The sequence below is a fragment of the Heptranchias perlo genome, chromosome 31 (assembly GCF_035084215.1).
Source record: "Heptranchias perlo isolate sHepPer1 chromosome 31, sHepPer1.hap1, whole genome shotgun sequence".
Classification (NCBI taxonomy): Eukaryota; Metazoa; Chordata; class Chondrichthyes; order Hexanchiformes; family Hexanchidae; genus Heptranchias; species Heptranchias perlo.
The window spans coordinates 24,593,790-24,609,333 of record NC_090355.1 but is presented as its reverse complement, the minus strand read 5'-3'; the positions used below and the strand labels follow the sequence as shown (position 1 = coordinate 24,609,333).

Sequence of the window (15,544 nt, the reverse complement as noted above, 5' to 3'; positions counted from 1 at the left end):
CCAGTTCGAACTGCTTGTAAACCTCAGGATCCCGGTCAATTTTCCCAGGCATTTTAAGGTTATTTTGCATCTTTATTTTTTTTTCATACTTGCTGCTTTGTCCAATCTGAACAACAAACCTGTCTGTATTGCATTGTTATACTTCAGTGTACTGAATGGTAAAGAAAAATTGCAACTGCAACTTTATTGTATAAAAATAATGTCAATTTTCAAAATGGCACAAACTAAGGTAGTTTCTGTTTGAATGTTTTTTTTTTATTCGTTCATGGGATGTGGGCGTTGCTGGCGAGGCCGGCATTTATTACCGGCATTTATGTACTAACGGATACATGACCTGGAGAATTAAGGAGCACTGTGTAATGGAACAAAACACAGTTGAGTGTGAAGAAGCAGGATTTCAATTGATATGTGAAATGGGGGTGTGGTTAACTGGCATGGTGGAGGAAAGAGGACACTGGAGGGAGGACGGATTAAAAATAAACACTTTCATCAAATAAAGGGACAGGTTACATTATTACTGTACTTTTAAACTATGCATATAAACACATAGTTCACTTCACTATATATCTTTATTAAATAAAACATACAAAGAATTAAGTATTCATTTTCAATATATAAAATTAGAATTTTGTCTGCTTTTACAAAACATAGGAACATAGGAACAGGAGTAGGCCATTCAGCCCCTCGTGCCTGCTCCGCCATTTGATAAGATCATGGCTGATCTGTGATCTAGCTCCATATACCTGCCTTTGGCCCATATCCCTTAATACCTTTGGTTGCCAAAAAGCTATCTATCTCACATTTAAATTTAGCAATTGAGCTAGTATCAATTGCCGTTTGCAGAAGAGAGTTCCAAACTTCTACCACCCTTTGTGTGTAGAAATGTTTTCTAATCTCACTCCTGAAAGGCCTGGCTCTAATATTTAGACTGTGCCCCCTACTCCTAGAATCCCCAACCAGCGGAAATAGTTTCTCTCTATCCACCCTATCTGTTCCCCTTAATATCTTATAAACTTCGATCAGATCACCCCTTAACCTTCTAAACTCTAGAGAATACAACCCCAATTTGTGTAATCTCTCCTCGTAACTTAACTCTTGAAGTCCTGGTATCATTCTAGTAAACCTACACTATACTCCCTCTAAGGCCAATATGTCCTTCCGAAGGTGCGGTGCCCAGAACTGCTCACAGTACTCCAGGTGCGGTCTAACCAGGATTTTGTATAGCTGCAGCATAACTTCTGCCCCCTTGAACTCCAGTCCTCTAGATATAAAGGCCAGCATTCCATTAGCCTTATTGATTATTTTCTGCACCTGTTCATGACACTTCAATGATCTATGTATCTGAACCCATAAGTGCCTTTGGACATCCACTGTTTTTAACTTTTTACCATTTAGAAAGTACCCTGTTCTATCCTTTTTTGATCCAAAGTGGATGACCTCACATTTGTCTACATTGAATTCCATTTGCCACAGTTTTGCCCATTCACCTAATCTATCAATATCCCTTTGTAATTTTATGTTTTCATCTACACTGCTTACAATGCCACCAATCTTTGTGTCATCGGCAAACTTAGATATGAGACTTTCTATGCCTTCATCTAAGTTGTTAATAAATATTGTGAATAATTGAGGCCCCAAGACAGATCCCTGCGGGACTCCACTAGTCACATCCTGCCAATGTGAATACTTACCCATTATCCCTACTCTCTGTCACCTTTCGCTCAGCCAATTTCCTAATCAAGTCCGTATTTTCCCTCTATTCCATGGGCTTCTATCTTAGCTAACAATCACTTATGTGAGACCTTATCAAATGCCTTCTGGAAGTCCGTATAAATAACATCCATTGACATTCCCCTGTCCACTACTTTAGTCACCTCTTCAAAAAATTCAATTAGGTTTGTCAGGCACGACCTACCTTTCACAATTCCATGCTGGCTCTCTCTGATTAACTGAAAATTCTCCAGGTATTCAGTCACCCGATCCTTAATTATAGACTCCAGCATTTTCCCCACAACAGATGTTAGGCTAACTGGTCTATAATTCCCCAGTTTCCCTCTCCTTTCTTAAAAAGCGGAGTGACGTGCAATTTTCCAATCTAGAGGGACAGTTCCTGAATCTAGAGAACTTTGAAAGATTATAGTTAGGGCATCTGCAATCTGCTCACCTACTTCCTTTAAAACCCTGGGATGGAAACCATCTGGTCCTGGGGATTTGTCACTCCTTAGTGCTATTATTTTCTTCATTACTGTTGCTTTACTTATGTTAATTTTATAGAGTCCCTGTCCCCAATTCAATATTAGTTTTCTTGGGATTTCCGGCATGCTATCCTCTTTTTCTACTGTAAATACTGACACAAAGTAATTATTCAACATGTCCGCCATTTCCCCATTGTCAATGACAATATCCCCACTTTCAGTTTTTAAGGGGCCAACTCTGCTCCTGACCACCCTCTTTTTCCTAATATAACTATAAAAGTTCTTCGTATTGGTTTTGATATCCCTTGCAAGTTTCTTTTCATACTCTCTTTTTGTAGCTCTTATTATCTGTTTTGTGACCCTTTGTTGATCTTTGTATCTTTCCCATTCGCCAGGATCTGTGCCATTTTTTGCCTTTTTGTATGCCCTTTCCTTATGTCTTATACTGTCCCTTACCTCTTTAGTTGTCCATCGCTGTTTTTTTTGGCAAGTAGAGTTCTTGCCCCTCAGGGGTATAAACCGGTTCTGTATCTCGTTAAATGTTTCTTTAAACATTTCCCACGCAATGTTGTGTAAATTTTGTGCAAAGCTTAGAGCCATATCTAAACTATTTAAATTTATTTTATTTTTAGAACAACTGGCAACTGAGCTTCGAGAAGATCCATCAAAGGATCCGCCATGGACGAAACTTTGGAGATTGTGGCATGTCACTCTCCAAGGCATTTGCTGCCAGTCCCATTCCAGATTGGCCCTTGGTGGACTTGTGTCTCATAGAGCAGGCACGTGGTCTCCTCCTGAATGGTTGGTGATGGATAAATGGCCAGCATCTGGCATCTGTGGCTGATGTGACTCCGTTTCTTTGTGGCCAGCTTGTTTTGATGGCCCCTTAGAGGATCATGTCACAGTGTGAGGTCCTCTGCCTGTACATCAGTATTATCAGCTGTAACGATCTCCACTGTTCAAGGTTTTTTTTTATTATTACATCCCTGTGAAGCGATTTGGGACATTTTTCTATTTTAAAGGCGCTATGTAGATGCAAGTTATCATTATTGTTGTTTGTTCCTCCTTGTCAATCATATCTTCATTACCTTTCACAATGTTGGCCCTGTTTTGTTATTTGCTCCTGGAACGTGGGGAACGCTGGCAAGCCCACATTTATTGCCCATCCCTAGTTGCCTTGAGAAGTTGCAGAGGGCAGCTGCTCTCTCTTCACTGTGGGCATTCAGTTATCGTGTGCGTGTCTGAAACAAGGCTGTGATGAGGTCTGGATCTGAGGGTTTTGGTGGAACCCAAACTGAGCGTCAGTGAGCAAGTTATTGTAATTAGTTGTTGCTTGATATCACCAATGATGACTCCTTCCATCACTTGGGAGGAGGGTAATAGGGCAGTAATTAGCTGGTTTAGATTGATTCTGTTTCTTGTGGATAGAACATATCTGGGTAACCGTCCATATTGGCGGTTAGAAGACAGGTTTATAGCTGTACTGGAACAGCTTGACTAGGAGAGCGACTAGCTCTGGTGCATAGGTCTTCAGCTCTGCCTTTAATATCCTTTACTTACAAAAGAAGGAAGAATGAGTCAAAGAATATAGCATCTATCCTCTCCTCAGGACATCCCAAAGTGCTTCATAATAAATTACTTTTGAAGTAGAGTCACAGCAGCCAATTTGCACATAGCAAACTCTCACAAGAGTGAGATATGGGACCAGATAATGTGCTTTGGTGGTGTTTGTTGAGGGATAAATGTTGGCGAGGACACTGTGAGAATCTCCCTCCTCTTCAACTAGTGCTGTGGGATCTTTTAGGTCCACCTGGACAGGCAGACGGGCCTTGGTTTAATGTCTTATCTGAAAGACAGCATGTCCAACAATGCGCTGCTCCCTCAGTAGGTACAGTTGTGATGCCTAAAATGTGTTATTGTTCAATTTTATGTTTTGTTCAGCGAATACTGAAAGTTCAGACCCTGAAAAGTACAATCTGCTGTGACTTTACTCATCTGCCCTTTTTTCACTTGTTATTGTATGAGTCACCTTATTTCTGCAGGTCAGCAGCCTCCATGTCATTTGTTAAATTGGTAACTTTGAATAATTACAACTTAACATCTGATTTGAATAGTTTTCCTGACTGCCAGGGATAATATAAGTAATGGATTTGAAAGCAGGGGTTAGGAGACTGTGGTTTCTGGACTTAGCTAACCCTGTTCAAAATGCCTTTTATGTGTTTTTTGTAAGTTTGGGATGAAAAACGAAATGAAAACACACAACTGTTTACCTGTTTGGCAAATATCCAAATGTAGTATTTTGATTTCCTCCAAATATTTTTGGACAATTGAAAAATGTGAATTAAGATTTGTTGGTGAAAACACTGTAGATCAGGGGGATAATTTAATGTGGAACAAAATGATTGATAGTATCGACATTAATATTTAAAGCTTATTTTCACTCTCACACGGCTAAAGCGCAGAACATTTTCCTGGCTTACAAGTGTGCGGATATTTCTACTCCAGATGCTAATATCCAAACATCTGTCAGTCAAAATGTAACCAGCGCAACGTTCGGGAGTTGAGCAGCAAATGGATACAGTGGGAGCTCCACCAATCAACGCAATCGGTGGGCGGGCGGAGGCGGCCGCTCAGCTCCCGGCGGACGCCGGTAGTTGTAGTCCGTTCGCCCCGACTCCGCCGTCGGCTTCAAGCGGGGCGAAGCCGGGCAGAGACTACAAAGGCTGGCGGTGGGAGGCGCTGCGGGGCTGCAGCGTCTGGGAGGGGAGCGCGTTGACACTTGAAGGGTGTGTGTGTGTGTGTTATGTGTTAGAATGAAGTGCTGAAGCACAGAGAGTCCACATTCACTATTTGAGATGTGAGCCACGTTTTGTCAGCTCTCATTACCCTGCTATTATTTGGACAGGGGCGGCAACACGTTTGCTAATGCGTCGCCTTTTTTTTTTGTTGCATTATTGTTAGCATTTCATTTCTTCTACCGTGAGGGGCTGGAAAACACACTTTCAACACAGGCTGTGGGGAATTTAAAAAAAAAATAAGTCTGCAGAATTGAACGTGAAGTTGCATTTTTTTCCCATAAAAAATTGCAGCAGATGAGATGTCTAGTTCCATTGACTAGAACTGGTTGTGTTGATCGAGAAACGCATGCATGGATATGAGCAGTGCGGATACAGCTTCCACTAAACTGCTGAGTCTCACTCAACGGTAAAATAGATTTCAATATTATTTTTAATGTGTGCTTTCATCCTGCCTGTTTATGAGAATATAAGCGCCAGTTACGCCTTAACATGTTGAATAAGGTTTGCGGTGCACGAATGTTGCTCGATGTGCAGATACAGCCGTTCCAAACAAAGGTATTTTAAAACACTGTGTGCTACTTTATTATTGATAGATGAGAAAACAAGCCTAGCTGCACTGTGTGGGGAGCTGGAAACGAAATTGTAGCATCTTCTGCACTTTTTTGCAGCATTTCTCATGTCCTCCTTCAGATGCGAAACTTTATTATCGGGGTAAGAGAAATGCATTATTATTTCATGCGTTAACAACCAAATATTATCAGATGGCAGACAGGTGTTTTATTATTTAAAGACTGGCCCACAACATAAAGTGGGCGTAGCGTACTTGATCGCTGAATGTTACTACACTACATCAATGAGCTAACTTCCTTGGGGTGGTGAATTAAAGCCTTTAATTTCTGGTCAGTGCGGATGGACCGTATGTTTAATTACTCGCCAATAACAAACACAACAGTTTGACTGTTTCGAGATTTTTTTTCTGTACAATTCAATATTTACCTATCTTGGGAATGTTTTATATAATTCCTACCACCTGTAATTTTCTCTGTTTTATTCTTTATTACAATAATAATTACAAATTAATTGGATTAGGGCTATTATTGAGCACTTTGCCTTGGTACAACTAATTGCACTACATTTACATATTAAAGGATTGGCTCATGAAATCTAACGTGGATTGTAATAAAGGGGAGGTTTTTTTTCCTTAGGAAATGAAATTAATAGTGTCCGATAGGGATTTATATTAAATGCTTTTATTAAATATTCTTACTTTTTTAATATGTTACATCCGTTAGATGGTTAGACTGCATCTGTGAAACATTCCTACAAATGCAGTTTTAATAACATTATTGGGGGATATGAAACTTCACAGTGGTAATGTATTACTAAAATATTGTTTGTAGAAGGTTTAGCCATTGTTGGTAATTAAAAATATTTCTACTTGCAGTGTTCATTAAAGACATTACTGTTAATAGAATTGATTTGTTTTGTTCTATACATACTTTTTAAAATGACACGGAATTATTGTGTGATACCTAGCTGTGTTACATTCAATGTATTTTCCCAGACTGGCATGCTTCATTGAAAACAGATCACCTGCATTTGAAAAGTAAACAGGATTTGAGCTCCCCTGATGGGTCAGAGCGTAATTGCACTGAGATGTGATTGAGCCACGCAGATCAGGAGGGTCCCAGGTTTGATCCCTGCTATTGCTCTGTGAGCTGCTGCATCTCTGGCTTAGAGAGGGGAAATATTGGCCAGGCAGGGTTCCCACTCCTGATTCCTATTCACTGACCCCCGCCGAAGGTACAGGGCGCTGATCCTTGCTGGAGGTTTATGTGTGTAGATGTTTGGTGAAGAGACAGTCCGTGAGAAATGCCTACTTGCTTGAGGTAATGGAACCTATAGAATACTCGGCATAAATCAGTGCCTTCAGGAGAGGAGAGGCAAGGGCAGAAAATAAGAGACAAAAAAGTCTATTGGATAGCTATATTTATAGCTAAAAGGTGTTGGGGACATGAAGTGATGCCACTTTTGAAAGTAGTTCAAATGTAATTGCCAAATAAAAAGTGTTAGTCCAGCTTTTTTCAAAATGTTTTATGTTTGCTTAATTAGAAATGCTCTGACAAAAGTGAACAGTTACTTCAGTCACTCCCTTCCTCCCTTCAAATGCTAAAGCTATACACTCTGTTTTGAATAAATAGTTGGAATTCATTTACTTTATTTTATTTACCTTTATTGTTCCAACACCGTCACTGTCTGCCAACACATTGGTAGAGCAAATGAACATTTTTCCATTGATGCTTCTCAGTGAACCACTGATCACGTGGGAGTATCCCACAGGAAAGGACAGCATTCCAGCAGCCACAGAGGTTTTATGAATGCAGCAGAAGAGGGTTTGCCTCAGCAGGGAATGAAAGACATCTCATCATACCGCCTACCTTTTTATAGCTAAAAGACATAATTCCATACCTGCCGATATAACCTTTTTTTTCTACTGAACATGAATTTACTACAGGTTTATTCAAAATTGTAGCCTAGCCACAAAAAATCCAAAGTATTTATATTCTGATTTCACATTTATACCAGGGAAAAAAAATCTTTGATTTTAATATGAAGCCTTTTGTTTACCTGCTGTCACTGTGCAGATGCCATTCACCTTCACAGTTCACCTCAGAGTTGCAGGAGACCCTAATTGTAAAACACTTGGGTGCCTGCTTCTGCAGAACACAGCAGGTTTGTTGACCTTTTTATTGCCACATTAGCCACTCTTGTATGCCAATGGGTGGGGCTGTCTGACAATTTCTGTCAGACCAGTTGCCCAATGCATCTTAATCAGCAACACAGTAGTTAAAATTTGCAGTACAGATGAAAAGGAATCGGCCTCAGAGGGACTTTTGAAGTCATACCGCAAAAGGAGGCCATTATTTTGGAAACAATCAAAGAGAGACTTTTAAAAACGACATACAATGAGGGTGCAGCTCCTAATTTTATTCTCCTAATATGAATACTTGTTTAATATTGGAGGGGCGGGGGATCTATTGATTAACAGGTATTCAATCATTTTAGGTCTCTCTTTGACTTAGCCAATTACATTGGGCTTGTTGCCTTGTGGAACAAAGGTAATGACCACAAATGGCTGTTCTTTCCAGAAGATGAAGGGAATCTCTTTTTCTAGAAGTTAATTAAAGTAAAGCAGGATGAAAAAAATTGGATGAGAGAGGTTATGTACACATCAGTCAAATCAGACTTACTGCAGGGTCCTGGTTCCTAAGATAAGGTTCTCAAATGTAATTACCATTGAGCAGTATCCTTGAAACTTTTATCGATCTCATAATGACATAATATTTAATTGAATCACTGGTTTCCATCTAAAGGCTCATGCGTTCCAGATTCTTCCTTTTTTGGGATTAATTATGCTCTACTAGGCAGCAACTGATGCTGCTTGTGGGAAGATCCCTTTGCTTGTGTTTTAGAAGCATGCCATTGCACTCATGCCATTGCTTCTAAAACGGTGAGCTATTTTGCGTGAAAGGCCGTGCAGCATTGGATATGTTCACTGATGAAGCGTTTCTCTTCCAGCTCTGCCTCTGAAGACCTGGGCTGTCGACGCGGGGAGTTCAGCAGGAAACACTATGGTTCTGTGGAGCTGGTAAGTCATGCAATAAAAAGAGCGGTGTTTGATAAAAGTTCCTGTGGCCAAACAGTGCTATTGCTACCTTTTCATTTCTCGCAGTTAGCAAAATGATCTTTTCTCTGATAATACCATAATGTAATCTGGAAATAACAACCCAAAGATTAATTTCTTGCAAAATGGAACAATCACATAACAAAAAAGTTTCAAGGAATATCTAATGGTTTTATGAGTGTAAAACAATAGCATTGAAAATCCATTTGAATTTGCAAGTCTATATGGATTTATCATGTTTAAGTATGATTTTTGTTAGGCAAGGGTATTAAAGATTACGGAACCAAGGCGGGTAGATGGAGTTAAGATGCAGATCAGCCATGATCTAATTGAACAGGCTCGAGGGGCTGAATGGCCTACTCCTATGTTCCTAACCCCCCCAGACATCTCTTTTGTGTTTCAATTGGAATTACTTCTAAAAATGTGGCATTGACACATTGAAACAATTGAACATGCTTAAAGAGGTGATATGTTACAATGTGACACATTTTAATAAACCAAATGGTTGCGGCTACATGCAAGGTCCTGTAAGTAAACTGGGATTTTCTCAATATCTGTTCAGACATTTTGCAAAGTATTGAATACTCCACAGCAGGATTTGCAAACTTTTTGTCATTTATATTGGGTAAGTGGCTGGCTAACTGCTTGAGAAGGTGTGATATGATTGATTTTATTTTTGGTATTGCATGAAAATGATAAATTGTACCATTCTGTTAGTGGATCATGAGTGGCACAAAAAGGGATTATAAGTTATCTAAAAAGGGTGTTATTGAGAGAAAATATTGTTATAAATGTTTTGGAGATAGCCAGCCATATATGAAATACAGGACAGTTGGCTTTGACAAGCCATAGATGGAAGGATAAAACCATTCTCAGCCCTCATACCTGTGCTGTGACATATGTATAGAGGTGGGCACAAAATTTCTAACTTTTCAATGAAAGGATATTTCAGGAAATTACTCTTAATTATTTGTTCATTTCTGTATTAATTCAAAGTTTACTTTGAAGCAGATTTCAGTTTTGCAGCTTAACCTACTTAAAGTGGATGTATCAAAGATGTCAAGGGGGCCTACATATTAAATATTAATATATTTACAGTTGTTCAAAGCCCAAAGAACTTGTGAAAAAGCCACATATCAGTGTAGCTGCATTTGAAGATTCTTTTGTTAAAACCTCTGAAAAATTATGTCTCTGGAACATTAAAAAGTAACCATGAAATCGCACATCCTATAATGCCTGAGGGGGGGTTGAGATCCACTTTGTCCCCACCCAGCCTTGAAGGGAAACAAAATTGCACATTGGAGCAAAATAAAAGCAGAAGAATTAGAGGTTATCATCAGTGTTGAAGTTTGAAGATTGCATAGGTATAGAAACAGTGCTGGATAATAGCTGACTGATCATGTGACTCTTGAAAATGTAGATATTTTCTTTTTACTCAGTTCTTGGGATACTCTGCTTATTGCCCATCCCTTGCTGCCCTGAAGTGATTGTTTTTATAGAATAGCTTGCTAGGCCACTTCAGACAGCATTAAGAGTCAATCACATATGCGTGTAGGCCAGACCAGGTAAGGGTAAAACGTTGCCTTCTCTGAAGGACATTACTGAACCAGTTGGGTTTTTATGCTAATCAGGCAGCTTTCCTGGTTATTTTTTAATTACCAGATAATTGAGTTCAATTTCACAATTTACGGTGCTGTGGATTTGAACTTTTGACTTCTGGTTTACAAGTGCAGTACTATGACCACAGTACTATCATAGCCAATCAGCTGATGTGGGGATGATGGAATGGTGGGGTGGGGTGGTGTGAGAACTGGAATCTAATTGAAAATTTCAACAAACTTTCCAAGCCCAATTTGAGGCAGAGCACGCAGCAGATGTCTCATTGTATAAGGCACCGTCTCCTCTCGAATTAGATAGTGTGTGTGCAACTTCCATCGCATGCTATTCTTTGATTTTGTTATGGTTTATGTTTCATAGTGGGGTAATCTCATTTATTTTCAATATCTTCATTACTCCTCATTGCTTCCATATCATGATCAGACTTTTCCCGTATGGTGGTTTTTCATGTTTTTTCCCCCCTGCATTTCCCATTTGTATTTTGTCATGGGTATGAACACATGGAGCGAAACACATGCAAATAAATTAAGCTGTTACCATACTTTTAATGTGTTTGCACTAAAGTGCATTCAAGATTCCCTAAGATGCAGGTTTATGCCTTAATACCTATTTTTTCTGCTCTTTAATCTAATTCTTGTTTCTCCGCCTTGCTGTTTTCCTCTCTTTCTATTTTTCTAGGCTTCCTTTCTCTCACTCCTCCCTTCTTTTGCTGTCCTCTGTGTTTGCCCTTCACTCTCTACTATGAGCTTCTTTCTCTTCCTTATTCCCATACCAATTTGCTGCTGATCAGATCCTGAGATAACAGGCAAGGTGTGCACAATGGGCTGGCTGGTGATATTTGCAGAGGGCATAAAAGTTGCTGCATTTTTTTTTGAATAATGTCAGTGCCTGTTTGTGCACTCTCCTTGTGTTGGAATCGCTCGGGTTGGGACCAATTTCTCATTAAGATATTGTAACTGTATATAACTTCAACCTGCCATATTTTGTCACAATAAATGCTGAATAAATTCTTTGTGAAATAAGTGTAGGGGAAGTTGTTGGCCACATACAGCACTTATTAGTTAGGTTTTGCTTGGCCTCACCGAAAACCAGGGGAAGAGCGGGGAAGGAAGAGAAGAGAATTGAATGAGAGCAAGCTCTTAATGGTGCATAAGTGGGAGGATATTTGAGTCACAATTTACATTGTCAACTTGCAGCAAGAAAAAAGTTGCACACCTAATGGGTTCCACAAAATTGGCCCAACATGGTTTGGAGTGGTGGGGACAAGTCTCTATCTCTTTTGGTATAATTAAATAATGAAGTCACTTTTGAAAAGGGAATGTCCATAGCTGCTTTAAGTCAAATGGCGATGGTAAATGTCCTAGGAGGGACCGTTTTTACATGTTGTGGGATTGTCAGCTATCCCAGACGGGTCAGTTCCTACATTTTGAGGCTATCCTGCAAGGAAGTGGTGGGTCCAGGAAAAAGAAAACCACTGAGATACTAATTAGGATAAGCCAGAAAAAATCAGCATCCTTGATTAAAAGAAGCCACTCAATTTAAAGTGACTAATTAACATGGAACCTGATACTATGGAGAAAATAACAAGATTATGGGAACCAAATACGAAATGTATTAATAAGCACTGACTCAGCATAAATGATACGTGGTGCAGGCACAATTATTAGGGTCTGATTCTGCCTTTGGCTTTTAGCTTTTTCTGACGCCTTGGGTGGGTAAACGTTGGTACACGGTTGAAAGTATGTCTTTCAGGAAACGTGAGCTCTAAGCCTGTCAAAGGATACCAACATATAATTACCAACTTCGGTAAAGTTTAAAGACTGCACGGGGGGGTGGGTGGGTAGTAGGTAATCACATACTAGAGCAGTACTATATCACATATAAGGCTGATCAGTAACAGCCATTTGAAAATGCTGCCATCACCTGACATTGAGTAACTAGAATCCAACTTTCCAAGCTCAGTGTACTTAACGTTATCTCCTCTTTAACCAAATACATTCAGTATTGTGTGCAGTTTTTGTTTTTGATTTATTATGGTTATGTTTCAAAATAGGATAATTGATCGGATCCTTCTCCCATTGTCTGTTATGCCAAGGCAACTCTTTGTTGTGAGGTTGTATTTCCAGTATTGTATGTCTATATGTTTGGATTGTAATTGAATATACAAAAGTGACCAAAGATATTAAAACGAACAAGACTGGCTAGTTAAAGTGAATGAATGAAAACTTTTGTTTAAGAAGTTCTCATAATAAATTATACATTTTTGCACCAACTACTAATGCTCACTGCAAACATTCAAACTGGAACCACAAAGAATATAGGCCGAGCGTACTCCAGAAAACGACTACTTTTATCCTTCAGCTTCGTGTTTCCATTCACTGCAGTGGGATGAATTACAGCCGATCTCTCCAAACTGAGAACCTTGAACAAAACAAACCAGTTTAAAAAAAACTAGTTGGTGAGAGGGGGAGAAGTGGTTCAGAAGTTTTCACTGCTACACAGGTTCACGAGGTTGTTAAGGCCATTGTGTCCCTGTTTCACTTGGATTTTGTATGTGAAAGTGGCTCCTTTAAATGACGTCTAGAGTAATTATTTTTGTTTGATCCAAATTCTCATTAAAATGTTCATTATAAAAGCCCCCATGAAAATACAAATGAAGACGATCAGTAGGTTACACAGTAGAACTGCTTATAATGACAAAGAATGAGGTGCTTAGCTTGTCCAGATTCCTAGTATGCAACACAATGTACAAACCTGCTTTAATTTGTGGGATGAGATCAAAATGTATGCTCAATGGAAAGAGTGAGATTGCTTTGTCTTTGATGGTTAATGTGCCGTTACTGCCAAACTGTATATGGTTGTCTATTTGCTTGTCAGTTTACCATCGACTTAACTTAAAGGGGAAGGAGAATCTAGGGCAGTGATGGACAACATTTGGCTCTTTATGCACAAGTGTGGCTCTTTGACTTTTCAAAATGATTTGACAGCAGTGCAGCTCTTTAATTGGACGACAGCGGCAATCACAGGTGCTGCACTCGGGGAAAGGGAAGTGCTGTTCTCTGTGGAGGCAGAGTTTTCAAGGTGCTTAGCAGAGAGCTGGGCTTAATGGGGAGCGAGGCCAGCGGCATTTTCTGCAGAGTGGGGAGGAGTAGGCAATGTGGTAAGGGGGCAGCACAACCAATAGAGGAACAGCAGCAACAGAATGAGTGAAGCCTGGGGACTTTGCTGTGGATCAGAGTCAAGATGATTTAGTTTCAGTATATTTGACTTGCTGCTGATAAAGGTCTGTGAAGTTTCAGGCTTAATAAGGGAAACCCTAAATTTTCTGAGATTCCAGGTGATTTTTAATTGGATTTTATGAGGGGAATGAAGTGAAACACGGTATAGAATAATATGTGAACTTTTAATTAAAGAAAACATTATCAGGTTATGAACTGCTAATGTCTTGCCCTGATGTGATGCAAAAACTGAGTTCTCCTGAAATAGAGAAGAGACGATAAATGGGGTAAAATGACGTCGGGTGAACCCAGTGAGTGTCTTAATTGGTTCTTAACTGAAGTCTCTCCTTTCTGGCCTAGGATGTGCCACAAAGTGTTTTAGAAATGTTGGCACTGAGCTGTGCCAAGGGAGAACTATTCAAACATCAACACTGTAGCCCTTCTTCTGATTTCTATGCACGTGAATCTGTTTTTTTTTTCTACTCGTGAACATGTAAAATCAAAGTGTAAATCTGTTCTGACTGATGCTCACATTCTGGAATTGTTGTTCATGCACAGAGCAGAAAGCAGATTTCAGGGAAATAGTAAGAAACCAACCATGTCCAAGGTTGCATTGATAGGAGTGCCTGAATGCATCTTATTCAATGCTTTTGTTTTGGTTGCAGTCAGACTATCTCTTGAGCTGTTAGTACAGTGTTTCATTATTTATCAAAAATGATTGTATTTTGATCCTTATTGTTAGTTGCTGGGATTATTGCAATTTTTGTAAACTAATAACCATTAAACAAAAAAAAAACTCATGGCTGGAATTTTGTTGTCAGAACTTCACTGAACAAAAAAAGAACAAGGTCCCACAGGTTACATTGAAAATACCTGGTCGTATACTTAATTTAAGGCACTCCTACCACAGTGGGGTGTTGCGGTCCGCAGATACATGGCTCATGTGGTGTCCCTGACGCAAATCTACCAACCTCTGTAGAGAGCTACCTGGGGTGTAGGGGGTGGGTGGGGGGTGGTGTTGGGGATGGTGGTGGTTCTGCTTTTGGAGTCACTCACCCAGGACGCAAGGCGTCCCGTGGAAGGACCTAAACACTTGCGCTTCTTTGTCAGATGCAATTTTCTTTTCTTGGCTTTTGAGCTTTGAAAGATTGGCCACCCCACCCCTGGTTCAGGGAGAACACTTCTCGTTTAAAGTGTAGCTTGGAAATGCTGCATCTCCAGACTGGAACATGGTTTTCCGGGTTGGGCAGCACCAGAGCGGCCTTCAGACTGGTTCGAAGACTGCGCCCTTGCTCTTTACAGTGGAGCAGCTTCAGGTGCACTGGGGTCATCCCCAAAATTGGTGACTGGATGGAGACCCTCCTCAATGGCTCCATGTCTACAATAAAATCAATACTTAAAAAAAAAAGTGAAGACATTTCTGTTGCTTATTTTTTTTCTATAAAAAGGAGTAATTTGAACAAAATGTATTTCCCATGCGACTTACTTTCCCTTACGTTATATTTAGTAGCTCAAGGCATCCAATGGAGAAGGATGCTACGGTGACATGGTGCATTGTGCCAATGCAGTATGGTGTTGTGAGAGCATGGCACATTGTGCCAATGGATAAGAATGGTGCATTGGGTAGGGGCATTTTGCCAATGCGGTAGGGTGGTGTGAAAACATGACACATTGTGCCAGTGGATCAGAATGGTGCAGTGGGTAGGGGCATTGTGCCATTGCGGTAGGGTGGTGTGAGGGCATGACACATTGTGCCAATGGATCAGAATGGTGCAGTGGGTAGGGGCATTCTGCCTATGCAGTAGGGTGGCATGAGGGCATGGCGCATTGTGCCAATGGAACAGAGTGATGCAGTAGGGTGGTGCCATGTGCCAGTGGACAATGATGGTGTGGCATGATGCATTGTGCTAATGGAGTAGTGTGGTGTCGTAGTACAGTGCATTGTGCAAGTGAGGCATGGTAGTACAGTGGGATCATATATGTGCCAATGGAGCAGGGTGGTGTGATGGCATGATGCAGCATGCCAATGGA

At 40.2% G+C, this 15,544-nt stretch overlaps 1 protein-coding gene across 1 annotated transcript in view; it reads left to right on the top strand.

Annotated features, from left to right (window-relative positions):
- Positions 1-8,552: 8,552 nt before the first annotated feature.
- Positions 8,553-15,544, top strand: part of garnl3 (GTPase activating Rap/RanGAP domain like 3) — a 281,725-nt gene continuing 274,733 nt past the window's right edge. The window contains exon 1 of the mRNA XM_067969493.1: positions 8,553-8,642. Within this exon, the coding sequence (XP_067825594.1) occupies positions 8,553-8,642 (90 nt within the window). The remainder of the gene's footprint in view (positions 8,643-15,544) is intronic.